This window comes from Mirounga angustirostris, unplaced genomic scaffold (genome assembly GCF_029215605.1).
Source record: "Mirounga angustirostris isolate CCGP_5_RB_7025 unplaced genomic scaffold, mMirAng1.0.hap1 SCAF_15, whole genome shotgun sequence".
Lineage (NCBI taxonomy): Eukaryota > Metazoa > Chordata > Mammalia > Carnivora > Phocidae > Mirounga > Mirounga angustirostris.
Window position 1 is genome coordinate 8586952 of NW_026991723.1, and position 23406 is coordinate 8610357.

The 23406-nt window shown below is 47.5% G+C and overlaps 1 protein-coding gene across 6 annotated transcripts in view; it reads right to left on the reverse strand.

Moving 5' to 3' along the window:
• VLDLR (very low density lipoprotein receptor) overlaps positions 1 to 23406 on the reverse strand; it is a 29327-nt gene that overhangs the window by 2808 nt on the left and 3113 nt on the right. Inside the window, exons 2-16 of one of the 6 annotated variants that reach the window (XM_064579747.1) lie at positions 14582 to 14701; positions 11253 to 11375; positions 9683 to 9805; positions 7571 to 7942; positions 7334 to 7456; positions 7124 to 7246; positions 6546 to 6665; positions 6295 to 6420; positions 5081 to 5252; positions 4272 to 4490; positions 3275 to 3393; positions 2593 to 2732; positions 2119 to 2260; positions 1138 to 1284; positions 233 to 268 (exon numbers count right to left, since the gene is read on the reverse strand). In XM_064579747.1, coding sequence (XP_064435817.1) covers positions 233 to 268; positions 1138 to 1284; positions 2119 to 2260; positions 2593 to 2732; positions 3275 to 3393; positions 4272 to 4490; positions 5081 to 5252; positions 6295 to 6420; positions 6546 to 6665; positions 7124 to 7246; positions 7334 to 7456; positions 7571 to 7942; positions 9683 to 9805; positions 11253 to 11375; positions 14582 to 14701 — 2205 coding nt within the window. Of the gene's footprint in view, positions 1 to 184; positions 269 to 1137; positions 1285 to 2118; positions 2261 to 2592; positions 2733 to 3274; positions 3394 to 4271; positions 4491 to 5080; positions 5253 to 6294; positions 6421 to 6545; positions 6666 to 7123; positions 7247 to 7333; positions 7457 to 7570; positions 7943 to 9682; positions 9806 to 11252; positions 11376 to 14581; positions 14702 to 23406 lie in introns of all 6 variants that reach the window. The other 5 variants (XM_045882182.3, XM_064579748.1, XM_045882185.3 and 2 more) reach the window with 5 other exon arrangements.

Sequence of the window (23406 nt, forward strand, 5' to 3'; positions counted from 1 at the left end):
TAGAAACCTTCATAAGTTGGGTCAGGCGAAGAATTGCAGGCTTTCAGGCTTTGGAGCTGAAATGTAGGTTACCAGCGAGGGGCAGAACTAGTGGTTACAGGGTCTGCATGAATTATGGAAGCAATAAATACAAAGAGTGTGGCTGTTAGTTGAGATTCACAGTGCACAGTACTGGGCCCAGTACCTCTAGGAACTAGTCCACTAGTTGGTGCAATTTCTGTTGTGTGGATACCTTTTGTCTCACTGTAAGTCACAGGAACTGCAGAACCTGAATTATAAAGACCAAGAACCTGGTTAAGGCCAAGGTTCCAGAGCGGCTAGCTGCTTCATCCAGACAAACCCCTCGAAAGGTTGTTTTAACCCCACGGGAAATAGACAAGTCACCGCTGAGCTAAGTTGCCGGGTCAAAGCTGAAAGGAAGTCTTCACGCAAAACCAGAGACACACGAGACTTGGGCCAGAACAGTCAGCATTTGTGATCTGACAATTCAAAAAGATACACATTCACATTTAGCCCTCTCGGTACCGTCCTGGAAGTTACCAGAAATGCTCTCGAGGACAGAGTATCAGACATACTAGTCTTACTGTCAGATTGCCTTGCAATTACGTTCTCGGTAAACCAAGCTAGTCCCTGCAGGGACTCCGTATTAAGCTGATAAAAACCTCACAATAGGAGCTCCTTGCTCACAACGTGAGAATTTAATTTGCCACTCAATCAAAAGCTAAGGACAGAAGACAAAAATAAGGTGGGTGTAAGTGTGAGTTTAGGACGGTGTCGCCCTGTGGGGCCATGAGGTTTCCTGTAACTGTGGCCTGTCTCTCTGGAGGAAAACATAGGACTTCAGTTGTCTGCAAGTTGGCTAGCTCAGTGCTGTCACGGGATTAACTGGGACACCTCAGGATAGTCCCGTTCACACTGTGGTCACCTATAGACTCACCCACTGCGGCAGTGAGAAGTCACTTGTGAAGGAATGACATGAGCAACCTGGCATGCACTGGGCAGCAGATACACTCTCAAATCTCTTCCAAGAATCGGTGAAAGCAGAATTCTGAACATCCGGGCTAGGTTTACGGCTAGTGTCTTATTCTGCTGCCTGTTGTTAGGTCCTGCTGGTGGTTGAAAAGTCAAAAGCCTTACTGTGGCACTCCCGGCCGTTCTCCTCCAGATTGTACCCATTGGGACAGGAACAGGTGTATTTTGGAGAGTGATCATTAATTTGTGGCGCTGGCAGGCACAAGTATTCACAGCCTCCGTTCGGCATGTCTTCTTCACACCAGTTTTTACCTATTCAGAGACAAAAGTCCTTTAAAAGAGGTCCTGTGGTCCCTGCTATACCTAAAGCCCCATTCTAGATGCTGGAGACATGAGTCTTTGTTCCCAGGGAGATTACACTTGTCTCCTCTGTCCAACCTTCAAGTTCAATATGATGAAGAAGAAATACAAGGACAGGCAGTATGCTCTAAGGCTACCACAGATCCAAAGAAAATTCTTGAAAGTGGCATGCGGATTATGCCTGGAACGGGTGGGTGGTGAGGAAGCAGGTGGGGGTAGGAGGCACCCATTACAGGCCCAAAGCTTAGAGTGAAGATTCAGGGGAAGGAGATGAGCAGGTCCTCCTTGGTCTTCACTCTGCCTTACAGAACCCAGCTAGAGGGAGGTTGAAGGGTTTCATTTAGATAGAAACAGTCAAATATTTTGAGTAGGAGCTGGTGTGACCAGATAGATGTGTTTGAGGATCTGCAGAGAAGCTATGTCATGATGGGGAGGTAGGAAAAGTTGGTGGCATAAAAGCTACTTTGGAGGACAGTGCAAGAGTCTTAGTACAAGGGACTGAAGGCCGGGAGGTATGGAAAAGCCTGGAACAAAAGCCTGAATGCTGAGGGTGGGAAAGAAAGGGAAGAGCTGAAGTTCTGAAAGCTCCTTCACTAGGAGGTCAGAAATCAAAACAAAACAAAAAACACCATGTTTGACGTGTTTGAGGCAGGGGACTGGAGGGGAAAGTTCCATTTTAGAGCAAGTTGAGTTGTTAAAGAGCCACTGATAACCGAGCAGGTTCTACACCACACTGCTGTCCTTACAGGGGACTTCCAGATGGAGGGCTGTGCTTGTTCCCGTTACCTGATGGCTGGACGAGTTCGTGATAGACAATGATGTCTTGGGCATCATTAAGGTTGTTGACCAGAGTGGCCAGCTCTGACCCAGTGAATTTATTGGCCCCGTAGACTGCTTCATTTTCCCCATCTATCCAGTAGACACGATCCTAAAACAGAACCCTCAAATTAGCAGGAACACCTAGGATGAAGACAAGTCCGTATCTAAGGTCATCGTTATTTTCTGGCAATTTAATGGCGCAAATTTATTGAACACTGGTCTGGGAGGTTAGATGTTACACTGTTGGAGATGCAAGTTCAGGCTTCTTCAAGTGCTATAGGAAATGAGCATTGAATTTGTCCCATGTCTGACGTGAAAGCAGTTCCTCGGGTCATGCTCCTCTGCCCATTCCTCCTTGCCCCATTCCTGTTCTGTCCTTTCTCCCCTGAGGCGCTCTAGTAAGTCAGAGGTCCACACTTAGAGGTGACACACACATCTCACCTCAAATATGGTCAGCGCGAGAGGATGAGCTAGGAACTCCAGAGACTTGAGGACAATCCTGCGATCTTGGCCATTCAAGTCCACACTGGACAGCATGTGCAACTTGGAGTCAAGCCAGTAGAGACGACTCTTGATAAGGTCTGGGGAGGAAAAGAATTGTCAGCTCATGAGACGCCATCACGGCCCTGGTTTCCACTGAAAAGATCCAGGGAATATGATATTCTATTCTCATGGCTCCTTCTCCAGCATGGGTTCCTAAAGGGGTGCTACAAGCCTTGCAAGGCAGCATGCGGGGTCTGTACCCACACTCACTCTGGGGGATTAAAGGAGGACCTAGGATTCTCAAAGGAGCTGACTTAAGATATGTTATTCACATTATAGGAGTGTTAAGAGAGGTGAGCATGTTGTTCTCCCCTGATGGGTGAGAGTTCCTAAGGCCCAAGATGCACTGAATTTATGTCCCATATTAGGCCCAAATGGACAGAAAAGCTAGTAACGGCAGAGCATCTAATATGTTAAGTCCCCACCATTGGATTTGCATTGCTCAGTTACTCTCATCCAAAATTCCTGCTATCGAAGGAACCATGGGAGCTGTCTGCCGTAGTCCAGAATAAACTACGGAGGGAAGCGAAAGCTGCGGGGACCACTGGATTGGTGGCCAAGGAAGGAAGGACAGACATACCGAGTGTAATTCCATTAGGCCATTGGATGTCCACTGTCACCAGGGCCCGCCTATCAAATCCATTCATTCCTGCTTTTTCTATTTTAGCTGGTTCTCCCCAGTCTGACCAGTACACAAAGCTAGGAAGAATTAAATGAGAAAGAAGCCTCAGTGGTTTAGAAGGGATAAACTTGTAGTTTTGGATACACATTTAAAGAATGACTAGAAAACTCTGGAGACCAACAGTAAGAGGTAACGGTCTAAATTACGTTCTGGGTAAACAAAAGTTAACACTAAGAATCTAGGCTTAGCTTATTATGAACTATATTAATCTATATAAGTGTGATAATTGTATTTCAGCCCCCAGTCACAGGTTATATATTTCCTTTACAAAAGGCCAATTCTTTCAGAGGAGTGAAAGATGAATATATGTTAAGCTTTATCGGAGGGGCTTGGCTGACTGTTCTCGCGAGGATTCCCGGGGGTCAGGGGTCATTACTAGAGGCTTAGTCAACTTCCTAAGATGTTTTTCTACATTATTTAGCACCAATTTAGGGCAACCTCTTGGTGAAATGTTGCTAGAGAGATCCGTTTATTTCAACTGGACTTTCAGACAACTTGGACATTTAGATGAAAGCTTTGAGGAAATACAGCTACCAAAAAATCCTCACAACTCGTGTTAGTACTTAGGTTTGGTCATCTGGAGCTAACCTGACAAAGCATTCAGACAAACATTAAAAATAACTTGCATAGATGCTGGGTGGCCATAAGGGTTCAGATACAGGTTCTGTGTGCACATCAAGTCAAACACGTTAACGTCAGTCAGCGCTCATACTGCCAGGGAGGGCCTGGAAGAGAGCGGACTTATTCAACCGTGATACCACTGACCTCTTGAACTGGATAATTCTCTGTTGTGGGGAGCTGTAAGTCTTGGGATTTCAGCACTGTTTCAGCCAGGAGGAAAGCTCCTGGCATATGCAGATAGCACCCAAAAGGCTAGAAAAAACAGACTACAAACCCAGACAGTGGGTCCACAGCTATGGAGGCAGGCTCCCGCAAGTCAGAGTTAAACAGGAACTTCCTCTTGGTTCCATCAAGGGTAGCTACTGAAATAGTCTTAGAAGCCACATCAGTCCAGTAGATGGTCTTGTACACCCAATCAACAGCAATGGCCGCGGGATTATAGACACTGTCGATCATTTTAACATGTCTACCAACCTTGTCATCAATTGAGGCACTGAAACAGAATAGGTCACAAGAAATTTAAGAGTTTGACACCATCAGAGCCTGGAGAATGGACTTTCTGTTTACAAAATGGTCCACACCTTTGTTGAGAAGAAACTCGAGTAACGCCAGAGCTCACCACTCAGATCATTTAACTATGCTTCTTACTGATACTAAGAATGTCCATTATTTAGCTGCTGGTATGTACTCGATAAGCAAGACTGACCCATTTCTAAGTGAAGGTGTTGGTTGCAGGAGATACCATCTGAGTTTCTAGAGTTCTCCTTAAGAAAACGCCGTCACTACCATTTCTATGGGTAGCCACTGTGAAAAGCTGTCAATTAACTAGAAAGAATGGGGTGACAAGAGGAGAAACTAAGATGCCCTTTGCGATAATCCTATAGCTACGGCCTCCTTTTCCTTCGTACACAATTGTTAGTCTCCAGTGAGGAGCTGATAGTAACTTACTAGTGGAAGAATCAGTCAGTGTCCAGATTTAAGAGTCCCAGCTAAGTAGATGCTAGAGTGGCGCTAGAAACTCCTCCAAACCTTCCCAAAGACCAAGGACTTAGGCTGAGACCCTAAGCAGGGAACTGAAGTTACCTGAAGATGGCCTTCTGGCTGAGATCAGCCCAGAACAGTTTCTGAGCAGCGATGTCCGCATCAAGAGCTACAGTGTTTCTTAGCTGTTCAACCAGCTGGATATATTCCTTCCTCTCCAAGCCAATCTTCCGGATGTCTCTTCGATTCGTGAAGATCAGACTTGGCTCTTTGCCTGCAAGATAGCAGTCAGGTTTATTTAGTTTCACGGTAAGAAGGCAAGGTCCTTCTAAGTCTCCTCCTCCCAAAGGAGGAGCACTTAAAAAGTAAAGGCATCGCCAAACACCTGAGGAGGATGCTTGCTGCAGTCCGTGCCCCCGGGAACTGTAAACACTTCCCACTGTTCAAGAAGGCAGTCCTGGGGTCACAACACTCAACAGTAGGGTGGCTGACCAGCCCAGAACAGTTTCTAAGCAGCTGTTGACTAAGTTACTTACTGGGATTGCATTCAAGTTTTGGAAGCAGGAAGTGACTGCACCTGGTAGGTATTCACGGTATCCTATGCAAAAGAAACTGACCAAGGCAGGTGTCTAGGGAAACGCTCTTTTGTTTGACCTGTGATACTGCACTGGGAGTTACTGATCTCAAGAAGAGACAGTCCCGGACTCAGGATGGTTCGACCTAGGATTTTTCAGCTTTATGATGGTAAAAAAGCAGTTTGCGTCCAGTAGAAACCACACTTTGAATTTAGAGTTGGGATCTTTTCCCAGGTCAGTGATATGTGCTACCATCCTCTCTTGTGATGTTCTCCCACGATGCTGGGTGGTAGCAGCGAGTCGCAGCTCCTGGTCAGCCCCGTGATCACGAGGATGTGAACAGCCGATGCGCTGACGCCCACGTATACCCATACAGCCGTTCTGCTTTTCACTTTCAGTACGGTACTCGATACGTTCCATGCGGCATTCAACATTCAACACTTCCTGGGCTTGTGTTAGATGATGTTGCCCAACCATAAGCTGACATAAGAGTTCTGAGCATACTGAAGGCAGGCTTGGCTAAGCAATGATATTTGGTAGGTTACGTATATTAAATGCATTTTTGACTTGGGATATTTTCAACTTACAATGGTTTATTAGATTGTGACCCCGTCATAAGTTGAGGAAGAGCTGTACTACTTTAATTCCATAATTTAGTTGACTCTTGGGGTCATTGGCTGTACCCTTGGTAAGCACTTACTCCCAAAGGTACCAGAGCAACACCAGTCCAAGTCCATTTACCTACTGCCTTGCACACGCCAGTGGCAAGATCCATCTGATAGCCCCGACTACATTCACACTTGTAACCGCCTTTTAAGTTGATACAAATTTGGCTGCAGATTCCCGGATTTTGGCATTCATCAATATCTAGGAGGGAAATTAGGATTAGTCTTTTGTGCCTAGATGACTTAGAGCAAGATACTGTCCTTTCCTATCTCTCCCCGCCCCCCCACCCCCCCTGCACAAGGGCTGAGGCTCCCTCCTGGACTCACCTCCACAGATTTTCTTATCTATCAGTTCAAACCCAGCTGCGCAGTCACATTCGTAGCCTATAACCAGGTCTTTGCAGATGTGAGAACAGCCACCATTATTAACCAAGCATTCGTTTACATCTGAAATGGAAAGGGACCAGGGTTACCCCACACCTTATTCCAAATTGATATTTGCCCCAGTTAACATTTAAATTCTGGGCTTTTTGCAATAACTTATCTAGTTAGTCTGGTCAAACCGGTGACTTTCCTAAGGTCTAATAATCTGTCTTCAAGATACGCATCTCGGAGGGTTTGCGGGGAGAGTAAACCCAATCTCCTTGGCAGGTTACCAGCTGGCTAAATAGTACTGAGTCAAGTGTCTCTATTGCTGATCGGTTATCTTTAAGGAGGTAAAGCTATGAGCTAGTTTGTCACTGCTCCAACTTCTAAGGCTTAAAAGTGCCACTCTGAAGCCCGGCAACTGAACTCGGTTCCTTAAACGTAGCGTGAGCAGGCACTGCGCGGGGTGCACGCTGCATTAGTTAGGGGCGATGTCATGACCCTTCCCGACTCTGGGCTCACGCAACCCCTCCACTTACGACATTCCTTCAGGGGCTCGTCACTCCAGTCCCTGCAGTCCTGCTCCTGGTTACATACTTTACCGATATCTATGCACTCCCCACTTCTGCACTTGAACTTGCCAGGGCCTAAGCACTGATTGACTACAAAGAGAAACACAAAAGCGAGGAGTCCATCGGTGGGGCTGCTCCGGGCAGTCCTCTGACTCACCCCCAGGAGGAGCCCCTCACCGTTTTTGCAGTTGACCTCATCGGAGCCGTCCACACAGTCCCGGATGCCGTTGCACTGCCTGCTGCCGTGGATGCAGCTCCCGTCCTCACACTCAAACTGGTCAGGGCGGCAGGTTCGCGAAGCTGCGGGAGGGGGCGGGCGAGGGGGCGGCAAGGACGGGGGCGGGTCAGCCAAGCCGTCCAGGCGGCCGCGCGGGGCGGGCGCGGAGCAGGCCGGGCGATGAGAAGGCTACTTACGACAGTTGACTTCGTCGCTGCCGTCCTTGCAGTCGGGGTCCCCGTCGCAGCGCCACTTCTTGTGGATGCACTCGCCGGAGCCGCACTGGGTCTCGCTGGCCGGGCACTTGGCGTGCATCACCGGCTGGCGGCCGCACTGCTCCAGGGACTCGTCCGACTGGTCGGAGCAGTCGGCATCCTCGTCGCACACCCAGCTGAGGGGGATGCAGGACGAGGTGCTGCACTGGAACTCGTGCGCACCGCACGTCGGGGGCGCGCAGTCCAGCTCGTCGCTGCCGTCGCTGCAGTCGTCCTGGCCGTTGCAGACGAAATTCCTGGAGATGCAGCGGCCGCTGGAGCAGGTGAACTCGTCGGGGCTGCACGTGATGTTGCCTGCGGGGCGGGGGGGGGGGGGACGGGGGGTGGAGAGCAGGCCTCGCTGAGTGCACGCGGGACTCGGCGTGCCTTCCAGACTCGCGTCCCACACCGCAACGTGCGGGATCTCGGATCGCGGACCCTAGCTCTCCAAGCTTCACTTAAAAGCTATCGTGGAATTCTATCCATATCCAGGTTCCCGGCGAACTAGCAAGCAGTCTCAATATGGACAAGACGCAGGGACACTTGGACGAGAACGGAAAGAAAGGACCAAGAGAAAAGCTGAAGACTTAGAAGTTAATCTGAGGTGAGAACCACAACAGATTCCTAAAGGGACAGCGATCAAGAACTTAAACCTGACCGGGGGATTTCATTTTGAATGGCAAAGACTGAGCTCTCTCTACATAGACAGACAGTTTTCTCTAAAATCAGTTCAGATCATCAGCTGAGACTACCATGTATCAGGTACACAGATTAACATAGGCTCATAATAAGCATTATCACACGATGAACAAAAATCAGCCATTATTTATGCTACCATACATGGCTCCTTCTCTGTTGGTCCTTCAAATGAGGATCAGGAATTACAGGCCTTAAATATTTTCAAGTGTTAGAAAGTCACTGCTAGGGCTAGAATCGATCTCAATCTTAGCCGCCCGGTATGCTAATGATGATAAACCAGGCAGACTAGCCAGTTTGTACTTGAACTCAAATTCCTGCCGAATGAATCAAGGTCACAGTTTGGTGGTAATGAGGGTAGAGACCGCGACTCTCTTGGGAAGCAAAGTCTAGATTTAGGAGGGAAACACTTGGCAGCCCTGGGGCTTACCAATACATAAAGCTCAATTCTAAGATCGAACACCGAAACTCATTGGACTAGGTGCAGTGGTATTGACCTCAGAAGTCGACTTCTCCATGCAAGACTGGCGTTTGGACCGCAAGCACGCTCAGCTCACTAGTACTCTGCTGCCTCAGGAGGCCCATGCCTGTCAGCCTTGGGAGCTGTCGCTCTCGGGGCCCTATAAAAGGGCGGTAGCTTGAAAGAGTGCTCACAGCAATGTTTGTTCAACCCAGATATTTCCCAGGGCCTCGCCTGGAACGCGCAGCACTTTATTACACATTTTCCAGGAACAGAAACATGAAAGCATAGGAAACAGAGCTCCTTTTTACAGGCAGGAACCTTGAGAAGAGACAAAAGTACCATCGGCTGGGTAGGGTTTTCTTTGGGTCTGTGCTGGCAAGATGATAGGTAACGCTTCTGTGCCAGGTTAACCTTTGGACAGCCTCAAAGAGAATCGAGTTCAGAGGCTACCTCAAGCGGCTCGTAGGCTACTCAAGGCATTTATTCCAAAAAGCAGACCCACTTGAGACCTAGGAATGAGCTTGCTGGCCCTAGTCCCCTGCTGGTCGTACTGAGCCCGGGTGAGGCAGGCCCGTGCACCCCTGTCCTAACACACAGACGCCCACACCGTCGTGGCCTCACTGAGCTCCTTCTGGATGGCGGTGCCCTGAGTGACTTACCTTCTCACTTCTATCTGCCTAGGACAAACACCGAAGCGGGCAGTGGTCAGTCACCACGGGGACTTCTGTCAGTTTTAGGGCAGTAATGAAGGCCAAGTAGCTGCGCAGAGAGCGAAGTCACTGAAACGCCAGTCAATGGAACTGCATCTTCACGCTCCTGGAAGCTTCTCCCCCTGCCCACCCTTCTTTGAGCAAAAGGGTCTTGGGGGCAAAGCCACTCAACACTGATCTTCTTACCGCAGTTTTCTTCATCTTCTCCACTGTCACAATCATTTTCACCATCGCACCTCCAGGACCCTGGGATACACTGAGTGGAGCGGGCGCCACAGCTGATTTCATTTATGCGGCATGTTCTCATATCTGTTGACGATATACAGTCTCAAAAGAGCCTCCCCCACGCCTCCGAGCCAAGCTGCTGCCCCTGAGCTGCCTGCGTGTGGGCTCACCTGTCACCCAGTGGCCTGGCGAAGGGGTGAGATTCCACTGACTAGTTGAAGCCTGGGGAGATGGTTCACCAGCTCCACGGCTGAGCAGCCATGGGAGTCGGTGCCGCCCGGCAGGGCCCCGAGAGCCTTGACCGTGTTACTCCTTCAAGGTTCCATGGCGTGCTCAGCTCTGGCTTCTGTTTTACTTGGCGCGGTTAGGCTTATTGGCTGGCCTGCTCCTTGACCTTTTTTTGTGTGGCTCCTTTTTTTTTTTTTTTTTTGGTTATCTGTCAGATACCAGATAAGGTCACCTAATTCCCACTTCTTTAAAGGCTGGATGACCTAACACCTGGGAAGTCTTCTGCTGACTAGATTCCTTTATAGGTTTCTTCGTGACCTATGGGGGCTTTGCCACAACGGGGACCCCTCCTGATCGTTGACCTCGCTGGGCCACCCTCTACTAACACTCAGGGCCGCGTCTCTGTGGAACCTGGCTTTCCCTGGGGCGATTTACCTGCCATGACCAATGTTCTTATCGCTCCCCTGATTCCTTGCCTTGAAAACTGAAATTGATGCATTTATCTTCCTTTCCGCTTCACTGCATTTTGTCACCCTATCCGAGACCTCAACTTGGGTCCTGTTAGATTTGCACTTTTCGTGTTTCAACAGGTCTCTACTGCTTTGAAATAAACTCCAAGACTTTCTTCACCACGACATTCAAATGATCCTAATTTACCTATCCCAAATCCTTCTCCTCTGTGATGTCACAGACCTTTTCCCGGATATCCGCCTAAGGACACGTATATACATTGGCATACCTGTGAAATTTTTCTTATTTAAGAATAAGCTATAAGCTTTACCCTACTTAAAAGCCTCAGGTAACAGGTTTGTTAAGAAATCACAATGTCACCCTAGCTCTAGCTAATTTACCCCTTCAGTAATAGGTTTTTGTTTTTGTTTTTTATAACAGAAGCTGTACATCTAAAAGCTTATGTTATAAAAGCTTATCCTGAGCCCAAAGGGGGAACCCTCCTATCGCGACTTAGCTTCCAGGACCAGAGTACCATCTGCTCGGAGTCATGATTACCAAATATTTGAAATCTATGCACCTAGTCAAGGAGTTCTTAATCAAATCGGCTGGCTTCGGTCTTAAATATTCAATAGTGAAGCTACCCAAGAGAACGTCAGTCTTGTTAGACTAGGGACAACATTCTTTAATGGACACTCATCAACTTGTTAATGACTTGACTGACCTTGGGAGTCCACTGGCCTACACATCAAGGTAGGCCAAGGGAAACAACCAAGTTTTGGATGAAATAGTACTTAGAGCTGTGAGACACAAAACAGCCTGGGAAAGTTACAGTCCAAAGCAAGTCACTCACGGCACTGTTCCGGGTTTTCATCAGAGCCGTCTTCACAGTCGGGATCCCCGTCACATTGCCACCGGCTGGGGACACACTGGCCATTGTTGCACACAAAGTCAGACTCGGCACACGTCTTCTTTACTACAAGAGTTTATTGGCAGGTTTAAAGTCGTAGGCACCTGAGAGCTGATATTCCCGTTGGGGGTGAAACTGCCTGTTGACACATTTTATTCTAACGATGGAACGGAGTCAGCGCTCGACTGCTAATATCCAGGAGAACACTAGAAAAATCTGGGGTTTTTTTTCCCTCCAGGGGAGCAAGGTGCTCATTTGAGAGATTTGGGGGATATGGAAGTCATGGTAAGACCGGGGTTGCTCCTTACCCTACAACCCAGGGATACCTTATAATTAACTTCTTGCCTGTTTTATGTTGTTGAGTTTTATTCAGTACTAGTTTTATTCTCTTCATGCGTTTCTTCCAAGTCCTTCAACTGCTTCCTAAGGTTTGAGAGCCAAACATTCCATCCCATGACTGGATCATAGTACAACTGTTCTGGGGGCATCTCTTAACAGCACATGGGGTTTAGTGCGGAGTTGGGAGGACAAGCCCCAGGACTGAATATTGTCACTCCTACAGGTCTGTTGGGGCAGAGGAACCCAGCCAGTAAGAAACAGAGAAAGCTTAAGCCCCACTTATAAACGAGGTGACACTTAGAATCCAAGGGATGGAGTAACCGCAGCTAAAAGTCACAGAGGATGCTGTGAAAGCTGCCATGTCCCCAATTGAGGACTAGAGTGAAAAATCGCCTCAGAAAGGTATCAATTCTGCTTCTAATTCTGGTGATCATGCAACTTGTCCAAACTGGGACAATCTCAGCAGAATGGGGACACTGAGAACTATACCAGGAAGAGAGGCATAAACCTGGACTCTCTTAAGCCAACTGGGCAGCTTGGTCACCTTACCCACCAGAAAGAGTAGGAAGGGTCTCCATAAGCAGCCACATAGGGTATTCTAGGCTTCTCCTTCCCAAGCTGTATTCTTCCTAGCTCATGTGCCTCTTCTTCTCTAACGAATATTCTGGAATGGTACATCAGCTAAAAGCTGACAGTTTGCTAAGAATTTGAAAGGGATTGCTTCAAGTCTGGGGTCTGAGCTAGGGACAACTCACAGGGTGGAGAGGACACTGAAGTAGAGGGCCCCCCTAGTTTAGCCTTGGACATGGTACACCAGGGAAATAGAGTGACTACAGTCCATTCTGAGAATTCAAGATGTGGTGAGGGATCCTAATGATCCGAAAGGATAACGCATGTCCATGAATTGTGTAGCCAAGGAAACAAGAAAGGCCATGTTAAGCTCTTAGATTCGCACCTGTTTCTAAAAATCATTGAAATACTCAAACCCCAGTGTTAATGGTTAAAGCAATATCCAAGGCCTGCGCGCTCCTGAGCACGGCGGAATGTACGAGAGCATCTGCAGAGTTAGTTTGCTGTAATTCAACCTGCAGTGGTCCTCAGGAAGAGGAAGCAGGGAGTAGTTGTAAAGAGACCACGTGGTCTGAAGATGTATAAAATGTTACAGGCACAGGCAAGACTGGCTATACTACGAAGTGTCCAAGCAAACGATAACTAGGGATCGAAACTTGCTAGAGTTCATCTCTCTCCATTCTGAACACAGACTGGGAGGGTCAAGAAAGGCTATTTGAATTGGGCCTGAAGAGATGGATAGAAATGTAGGTGTGCCACAGGGGAAGAGATGTACCAGTACCCGCGCAGAGGGTCTAAGTTACTCATTAATCCGGTCAGCCTCACACTTGTAAAAGACTTGAGTTCCTGGGGCTGATGGAAACACATTGCTTGTGGATTCCCAGCTGCAGTTGACTAAAAATGCTGGTTGACATGCTTGAAAGAAACAGCTCTGCTGAGATTGCAGCCCAGTTCAATATCAAGACGTTGGACAGGAAAAATACTAAGTGGCTTTATGAGGTTTAAGCAATTGTGCAGGCTTTTCCCTTCCAGGGAGGAACATCTCAAAATAAACATGCAGAACCTCCCTGAGCCGTGTTCCCACTTTCCTCCTCTACCTTCATACCCAGGAGGCAGAGAGCAATGCTGGCCAAGAATATATTTAATTTTTCCCACCTCGTGTGATTCTGAGTACATACATCTACCCCCTTAACTCTTCCAAACCCTCCTGCTGTGTGTCTAGAAGTTATTTACGTGGAGGCTATTTTAGGAAAAGCCAGCGGTCACCCCTACGATGACCCAGGTTAGCTGCTACTAAGTTAGTCAGATGGTCAAAGAAGGCTTCTGAAACATGAAGAGAATAGTTACTTTAGAAGAACAATGGGTTTTGCCATTGCAAACACCCATGATATTGCTGGGCAAGCTGAAGCATAAGACCAGGTGCTGTGATGCTTACGCTCTGCCATTTTTGTAATAGCACATGAAGAAGCAGGTAAGGACATAACAGGATGGCAATTGATGCGATCTACACTTAGCTTCTATTTTTCTTCTGTATTTCTAGTTTGTAGAGCGGACATCTTTATAGAACATCCTTGAAAAGGCAAATGACAATGTTGTCACCGACTTCCATACAAAGTCTTGTTTCAGGATTTTTACAACATAGAACAAAGGGATCAAAAGTAAACGTCAGCATGTATTCAAGGTAACTTAAACACCACCTTGACATGTAGTTCTGGCTCAGCATGAGGCATTTCTCACAATGATCCTTTGATAGACACTGATCAGTGGGTATGACGGTCTATCCCCATTCTCTTGGGGAAAGATTGTCTTCTGCCCTGCCTAACGCTTTAGAATTAGCATCTATTATGGGCAGAGACTTTTTAAAAATCCTTATCTGTGATCTGCACTGGCCTGTAGTTTCTATGTCACGAGTTTATTAATCCCCTGAAACCTTAGGGGATTTCTTACTATACATGACTTACTTTCTTTTGGGGGGGGATCAGAGTTATTTGAGAATTACAAAAAGAAAGTCTGTTCTAAGCAAGCTTCTGTCTGTCTCTACTTCTGGTCCTCCCGTCCCTTCTCCTAGCTTCCTATACCAAATGTTTGACCTACGATAAACCAGGTCCTGTCATTTGAAAGGACCCCCATTTGATTTTCAGCATTCCACACTCAGGCTGGTAGCCCCGTGTCAAACATTCAACCAGATTCCTCTGGACCAGGATGTATAGACTCTTGGGACCCTGGTTCAAAGCAATTTTTACGAGTGGATTCTATTTTCAGAATCCCGATACATTTGAGAAGCTAAGATAAGAGCATCCCATTCAGTGACGTGCATGCATCCTCATGAGGTGGCCGGGGACGCCGTTGGGCTCCTTACTCACCACAGTTCCTTTCGTCACTGCCGTCCGCGCAGTCTTCGTCCCCGTCACATTTCCACAGCAACGTAATACAGCGGCCGTTTGTGCACTGGAATTGGGAGGGTTCACATTTGGCTTTTCTTCCTAAAATCAGGAGGGAGCACTTAGCTAAGCTGGGATACAAGCATGGGAAGTTAGAGATGCAAGTTACCCAAAACCTGTGGATATGGTCCCTCTCACAGGGACAGCTGCAGATATAGCAGGGTAGAACATTCTAGTCGCCAGGGCTGGGTGGGCACTGGGGCAGTGATGGACAGTAATTGAGTTCTTAGCTGGGCAAACGCCACCTGGAGAAGACTAGATTTCCCAGCCTCTCTTGCAGTGAGGCACAGCCATGGATGGGGCTAAGGTCTGGCTAACGGAATATAAATAGAAATGGTACATAAAACTTCTGGGAAATATCCTCAAAGGGACAGGGACCCATTTTCCTTTTTTTTTTTTTAAAGATTTTATTTATTTATTTGACAGAGAGAGACACAGCAAGAGGGGGAACACAAGCAGGGGGAGTGGGAGAGGGAGAAGCAGGCTTCCTGCCGAGCAGGGAGCCCGATGCGGGACTCAATCCCAGGACTCTGGGATCATGACCTGAGCTGAAGGCAGTCGCTTAACCAACTGAGCCACCCAGGCGCCCCCATTTTCCTTTCTTTGATTCCTTTCTGGCTCCTGAAAATTGGGCATGGTGGCTGGAATAGTGAGCTTGGGCCAATGGAGCCAGACCATGATAGAAGGAACCTAGATTGCCCAGAGGCCACGGGGAGTTGGGTCGGAGTCACCTGCCCCTGGACTCATTTCCCTCGTTTGTTTAACTCACTTGTGTAGCTACAATCACACAGCCAAATCCTAATCCTTTAATGGCATTTCTTGGCCATATTCTTTACGGTTATTCATGAATGATGCTCCCATTACAAGTAAACTAAGGGAGATTTAGAAAGGGTAGCAAGGAGGGGGCAGAAGAGAGAGTTTAATGTATGCCCCCTCGTCTTAGAATTTGAGATCTCATTAGAAAAAGACATGCTTACAAAACGCCTCGAAGATAAAAATCAAGAAGGTACAGTTGAGAGGTAAAGGGAGATCGTTCTCAGTGAGGGGAGAAAAACAAAGTGAGGGAGAGCCACAGACCTGGATTTTGTTCCTCTGACTCTCCGTGTTCCTATGCTCGATGTATGGACATTTAATTCACATGGTGGTATGAACTAATCCTTGCAAGTAGAGCACTTAATTTCATCTGGTTTTTTTTTGGCCTGGCACGGGACAGAGGACGTTCAGGGGTTTCCTACCATGAGCACGTGGATTTCTCTGAGCTACAAGGCAAGGATCTGGTTGTTTAATAGAAATAGACTGCAAATATTGGGGACAACCAGGGGTGCCCTATAGCTCCTGCGGATTACTCAGGGGGGCCTTCCAAGCAGAAAGCCTTCCAACTTCCTGCCACCTTCCTGCACTTGCAGCTGCGGCGTGCTGGTTAAAGAACAGATGCTCCAGGGACAAGCGCAGGCTGGAACTCTTGTGCTGGGCAGATGCTCCAGGGACAAGCGCAGGCTGGAACTCTGTGCTGGGCGCACAGTACTCCCTTTGCCTCCTGGCTATAGCTACTCCCCACTCTCCGGGGGCAGCCTATGCTTTGTGGCTAATTCCCAGGGAGGTTAGAATTCCGCCCCAGTTAGGTTTACCGTATGGGTGTGGTGACATTCTCAGGTCCTCAATGTATTCGTGAATGGTGTGTATCACTCTGCTCCCAAGAGTCCAGTTAAGCTGGGACCCAGATACAATGCAGTAGGATTCGGTGGCATTTCCTACCTCTATATCATGCCATTCATTCATTCCAAAGTATCGTACTGGGCGTAAGGTATCAGGGATTGAGAAGGGAAGAGGTTGTTGGTGGGATAGGTCAGGGGCTGGTTTTTATACTGTTCAACCGAATAGGAAGAGCAGCTGCCTCCCCCCTCCCATCACTGTAATCCCAAGAGCTTCTCTGTGTTCTCAGTGCTGGGGCAATCTGCTCCAGGAGCCCCTGGCTTCAGTTCCCTATCCCCACGGCCTTTGAGGGCTGTGGGAGTTGTAAGAATCTACTTAGAGTACTTCATTTGCAAAGTAGCAAGTGCACAATTTGTCGTCAGACAACATCAATAGAAATCTAGTTGGAGAGAACAGTCAGGCTGCAGGTAGGAGGCTCTGAATTATTTTTAAAGGTTTTCGGTACCAAAGGTTATTCAGTGAAAAAGAGACAAAAATTCAGACACTGATACCTAGACTGTCAAAAAGGTAGGCATATAATCAGACTTGGACATAAACGTAGGTGTTAAATAATGGTTTTCCAACTTCAGGGTTAGGTCCTGAAGATCTGAAAAATGACTTTTGAAGTGACAGATTTCCTAGATGCTCAAGCTGGCCTGGGATCAAATACAGGGACACAGGTAAAATAAGGCTGGCATTCAGCTCACCAGCACCTCCAACAGGGTCTCTGAACATAGTTGTAGCAAACGGAACGATCAGCAGTAATAAATGATACTAAAATCCCAGCAGCATTGCTTCTAGAGTCGATACTGAGCAGACTCAGGACAGAGAAAAGCATTTTCTTAGTGTTTATTCCAATACCTTAGGACCAAAAGGAGTTTACTTTCTACCTCTTCTTATCTGAGGTATTTCCACTTCTGCCGGATTGTCCTAAAGCTTCTGCCCGATTATCCTAAAGCTGTGTTTTTACCGGGACACACACATGACTCTGCATTACCAGGGTGGGGGGGGACGATGGGGGTTAGAAGGGGAGAAAGGTACTGAATGTTGCTTCTCCTTTATGAGAGGAGCGGGGTGGGGGTGGTGGGGGCTAAGGCTGTCCAGCTGCCTTTCTAAAGGACCCTCTCTTTAAAGAGAGGTGAGTAAAGACTATAAGCCTTATGGCCGTGCCTCAGTTTCTTGTTATCTAAGCACTCTGTTATGAGGGATTGCTCCTGGGCAGAAAGTGCTCCTGGTGCAGAGTGGCCAGGGCCCCCGGGCCCTGAATCTGGTGCTGGGACCTCAGCCAGACTGCAGCACTGTGGGTCTCCTGTCCAAGATTCAAAAAGATTCTCCCTCACACCTCCGGCGCTCAGCTGGGAATGAGCTCCAGGAGAGCTCCAGGAGAACTGAAAGCACCAAACAAGTTAAGAAGCTTTTGGTTTCCACAGCTTTGGGGGATTAAAGGACTGTGGACCCATAGTCTATTTTCATCCATGACAGTTAAGTCTCAGGTTCAGCTTCTACTTTCATAAAGGGAACAGGTTGAGTTTGAAATCATCTCTACCCGAGGTGCTTTTATTGATTTTTTTTTTTTCAAAATTTTTTTTGAGAGAGAGAGCGGGAGGGGAGGGAGGAGGGAGAGAGAGTTCTAAGCAGACTCTGCCCTGAGCACGGAGCCCAACGTGGGGCTCATCTCATGACCCTGAGATTGCAACCTGAGCTAAAACCAAGAGTCGGATGCTCCACCGACTGTACCACCTAGGCGCCTGCCCCCTGCCTGAAGGTGCTTTTAATTCTTAGACTAAGCTAAGACCACCAAGGCCTCAAGAAATGACCCCAGAAGTAGAAGCTCTAGGCAGCCTGTTTCCCTAGATCCATCTGCTCAGAAAGGTGAACAATTGGGAGAAAGTGTTATTTTTAGCAGGTTTCTCAAAGCCACAGGGTTTCATAGGAATGCCTTAGCACCAAAAGGGTGGTTAAAGTTGAGGGGGAAAGTGACAGTGGGGAAACTTGGGTATTTTGTCTGTTTAACCAGGAAGGCTTTCTTTTTCGATACTAGAGTTTTGTGTGAGCATTTGAGAAGGGTTCTTTCTATTGCTTTAAGAAACCAAACTGTTGGCCTCGATCTGCATTTTCTTTTCAGCTCTAATACTTGGAATGAATATCCCTGCCCCTCTGGGTCAGGGGGTTGGAAGTCCCTTGCACCTAGTCATATATGTACCTCATCACAGCTATTTGCATTGGTATTGAATGAAGGCCCGGAAGTGTCAGAGGCTGACTTGCTAATTCTGTCACTTGCTTGGGGCGGGGGGCGGGCATCAGACCCTGCAAACTGACGACAAGGTGCCTTGTCCCAGGAGCCTTGCTTACCTAAGGAGTGAGCATTGCTGCCCAGCCATGTTGGCAGGTCACTCCCTCCAAGAAACTCAGCGGTTTACATGCACAGAGAAGTCAGCCTGCTGATGTCGGACTGTCCCCGCAAGGGTTAACAAGGAAGAACAATATGGAAGCTTCTGTGGAGAACTGCATAGACCTTCCAGTAAATACCCAGCCTTCCACATGGGCTACGCATTTCCCAGAGAGAGGTTTCCGGGTATCCGGTGCAGACCTGAACTTGAACTTGCAGAGAGAGACTCCGGCTGCCACTCCTCCAGGACTGGCAGGCCCGAGGAGTCCAGTGGCTTGCCCTGTCCTTGTTGCTGGAGCACCCGGCTGTTATCTACAGGAATTTCTTCAGTCCACTTGGTTTGCCACTTCGGGGCCGCCAAGGGCATTTATTTTTAGTCAGGCTCACTTCTGCTGCTTCTTTAATGCCAATCTTTCTATTCATAGGCTAAAACTCATTTTAGGACCAGCAGACTTGCGAGTCAGCAGAGTGGTTTTTCTCTCTGGAGAGGAGGTTAGTGAGTGGGAGGGAGGAAGGAAGACGGCCGGAGCTGTCGGCACAAAGGCTGAGCTCTGGCCCTCACGTCAGCCTCTAAAGTGCTTGGAAGAACCAACCAGAAGCTGCTAAACACTTTGGCTAATCCTTCTGACTCACTGAAATAAGTGAATCTTACAGTTCAGTTGTCAGTTTTTCCACGGACATTGGGTGCAGGTGATCTTAAGAATCAAGGGTAAATAAGTTCTTACAATTGCTGGCCAAACACGGCGCTAAGACTTCAGTCTTTTAATTCACCTAAATTCTAAATCCTACACTCTGAGCATTACTTCTCCCCTTTTATGTATCAGGAAAGAGGAGTATCGATAAGGGAGCATAGTATTTGCCCAAGATCAGCCTGCACAGAATGAGAATTTGAACCCGGGCGGTCTGGCTCCAGATACCACGCCACTGATCATGCACACAACCTAGAGCACCTAACGCAGGACTACTTCCCGCTAGAATATTCTGTTGCCTTTGGTCACTTGGGTAGTAGAGTTCGTTTAAATCATTCCAGAATTAGGTAGTTTCAGCTGTCAAGATGATACTATCCTAATACAGTCTTATTATTGAAAGACAAGGCTGTCTTCCCTCCCTGCCCCATTTTCATTAAAAAAAAAAAAAAAAAAAAAAGCCACCTGAGTATCCTCAGCAAGGTTTTTCCTAGGACTACAGGGCTTGGCTTTCTAGTCTAGGGCACCTTGGTCAAGTCGGAGCATATTGGGAAGTTATTAGTTTCTGTGGGTGGAAGACTGCTAGGTCAGTGGTGCTCCTGTTCTCATTTGCATCCGAATCCCCACAATGCTTGTTAGAACCTGTGCTGGGCCCCTCCTCCCAGAATTTCAGATTCAGCAGGAGCAGAGTGGGGCCCAAGCTTGCCTTTCCAAGTTCCTGGATGGTACTGACCGCTGCTGGTCTCTGACCATACTTGGAAAGCACTGCCCGAAGGTTAGGAGGTGTAAGATTCTACCCACGATGGAAGTGACTAGGTCATTTTCAGGGTTAGAGTACATAGTCCTGGCCCCCATAAGCCTGCATGCCCATCACCAGATGGGCATGGCTGGTAAATGCCACGCTTACAACAGACCTTATGGTGATAACATGAGGCGAAGCCTCTGTACCCATTAGGTGGGTAAAATGTATCTCGATGCCTTAACATGCATGCACGATAAAGAGGTTCTTCTAAAATCTGTCTTTTCACCAGAAGCCCCTATCCTTGAGGGGCTCCATCCCTTCCTCTAAACCCTTGGTCTCATAGAGAGCCCGGGTTCTTCTCCCCTGACGTTTTGTCATCAAGCCCTGGCCCTGTTCAGACTCTCATCCGTCACTTGATCTAAATTTGTTTCCTGTTCCTGTCTCCAGGCTGCCACATTCTCTATCCAAATCAAGATGGCGATTCAGGCCACCTAGAATGGCCTAAAGGGCCAAGGATGGGATCACTTCTGGGCTTCTCACTGGCCCTACCTAGGGCTGAGTCTAGTTCCCCACCTACTTCCCCCAACTTTTCCCTATTGGTGCCCACCAGCCATCTGCTCAGAGTACCCCCAGGGACCCACCCACTTCCCCAGGCCTGGTTTGCTCCTGTCACTCCTGTGTACTTCTCTCCTGGAGTTGGCACAGATGTCTCCCCTTGAGAGATGCTTGCCCTATCTGCCTGTTTCCATCTCTACAAGTGGAGATCCCCCATAAGGCAGGGCGTGGAATTTATCTTTGTAACTTGGGACCAGGTTCCTGACGTCTCAAGAGTCTTTGGGCACTAGTGAGTATTCCTGGATGACTCAACTGATTTATTAATTCACTAATAAAGCTGGTTTGAACTACAGACTTTTTCCAGGGCATTCTTTCCAGCGTTTCTGAACTTGAAACGTGTGACCAGTTGTTTGACCAGCTAGAAACTTTGGAAGACTCTACGTTACAAAGTCCACTGCTTCCTATGCCTGTGGGGGTACTCGCACATCATCCTCATGCCACCCGATCATTTAAAAACGGTGTGCTTTCCCATACTGATCTGTCAGAGTGAGTGTGTCCGTGTGGGTGTGTCGGCCTCATTTTCCTGTGAGGACCAAGGTTCCGGTACACAGGGAACAGTAGAAGCAGCTAACTGGTAGAGTTAGAAATTTGATGTGTGGGACCTGGATTTCACTTGGGATATGCTTTTGTGCTCTTTGGGAATGTTGGTAGCAACCCATCGTTGGCTCGAATCCGAACACTTTTGTAAGGTCATCTGTGGAGATGGAATAGTAGCATCTGGCTTTGTCACGTTAGAGTCTAAGTTTTTGGTGACAACTGGGAAACATTGTGTAACAGAGGTAGCAGGTGGGAACTCAGGCAACCTTCAACTGCTATCTGCCTCTTTTATGATTAAGGCTTCAGTGTTGGATCTGCTCACTCCTCTCCAGAGCTTCTGTGCCAGGCTATCTTTGGAGCATTGATTTCTTGATTTGACTTCCCCACTAGACCAAATGCCGTAAAAGAAAGGACCAACCCCCTAGTTACTGTGTCCACGCCCCGCCCCCCCAATGCCTGGTGGTACCAAATGGCACATGGTAGGTGCTCAGTAGATGGATGTCAAGTGGTTTTAAGCAGAAGTACAAGAAATGTTGACATCAGTCTACCACCTACTTCGTTAACCTACAGATCAGTTAATAACTCAGATCTTGGGAAGGCTTCTTAGGAAAATGAAAGATTAGAGGCAGTCTATAAAATAGGAACCCTATTACCTCATTGTGTTTGGGGGGAAAAGAATTAAGTTATAACACGGGAAGTAATTTGCAAATGTTGTCTATCACTAAGGTTTTATCATCTCCCTTGCTTGGCAAATTGCAACCTCCACCCTGTCCCGGCCCCCCAAAACCACATCTATATGCATAAAGGCTCCTAGCCAGTAGGCCCAACCCAGAAGCCCCAAGTTGGTGGCAAGATCAAGCACTCCAGCCAGTGGTCCCATCTTAAAGTCTCTGCCTTCAAAGTTACCTCTTAAATGCAAGAGCATGCGTATCCTTCCTCCATTCCACCCACCCAGGAGCATTTCTAAAATACAAAGTAGTCAAAGGCTCTGCAAGCAAACATTAAGAACCCCCCCACTTTTTTTTTTTTTTGCATAATCTGTCCTTTTTAATCTCGTGGTACCCAGGAGGCAAGCTCTTGCTTAACTTAGAGCCCCTGAATAACCAGCAGGCCCGAGCTTTCCTAGGACACATCACACGAAGGAGAAAGTATGCTAACTTTACGGTATCACCTGCCATCTGATTTAGTTCCTGCAGCATGGCTAGTGTATCTAACTAGGTGGCATTAACCATGCTAAGAGTTTTTATTGCTAAGCCAACAGAACAGCTTAGCAAAGAGACACCGATTCAGGTTGAAAAATACAGAGTGAAATCATCAAGTAAGATTCTGCTCAAGCTAAGTCACACTCAGCCTGAAAGTTAAAAAGCTACCAGTCCTCAAATTTGCTAGCTAAAAATTCTTTAGCTGGGCACAAAAAATTGTCCCTGGACCACTTCTGCTCAACAGGTACATCTCATCCATCACCTCTGCAGAAGGTACTTTTGGACACTTGATCTTGGAAGTAGTCTCCATGCTGTGCCCTAAGAACTCTCTTGGGATGAACTTACAGTAGAAGGGAACATACTAAGCAATTTTGAGTCTATTGACTAACCATCTGGAGAGCAGTCTACCCTGAGCAGCGCTCCTAAGGCAGGTACATTTATCATAAACATCATTGCAGACCTTATCATAGCCTTTGGAGGCATTTGATTTCTCATAGGCTAGTATAGGAACGTGGCTTTCCAAAGAACAGTCAGTACCCAAAGTAAATTTAATTATAACTTGAAGTCAAAGAGGTAACCGCCTATCCTTGATCATTCTTCCTTCTACCAACAAGGACAGCTTCATTCACATTCTGTAAGAAATAGAAAACGATCTAGATTTTTAACATGAGTTATTTGTATGTGTATGCTGTGCTCTGAGTCTTTCGGCCTTTGGATCAAAACCCAAAACCATGTGCCTGGGAGCTACCTGTTCCCTTGATTATGGCCATGTTCTACTCTGGGAGTTCTTGTGAAGTCTTACCAGTTTGATACTTCTGGAATCAAAGGGGCTTGTAGCTACTTTTCATCGCTTCTAAAATGGTAGTAAAACTGTGAAATCAAAG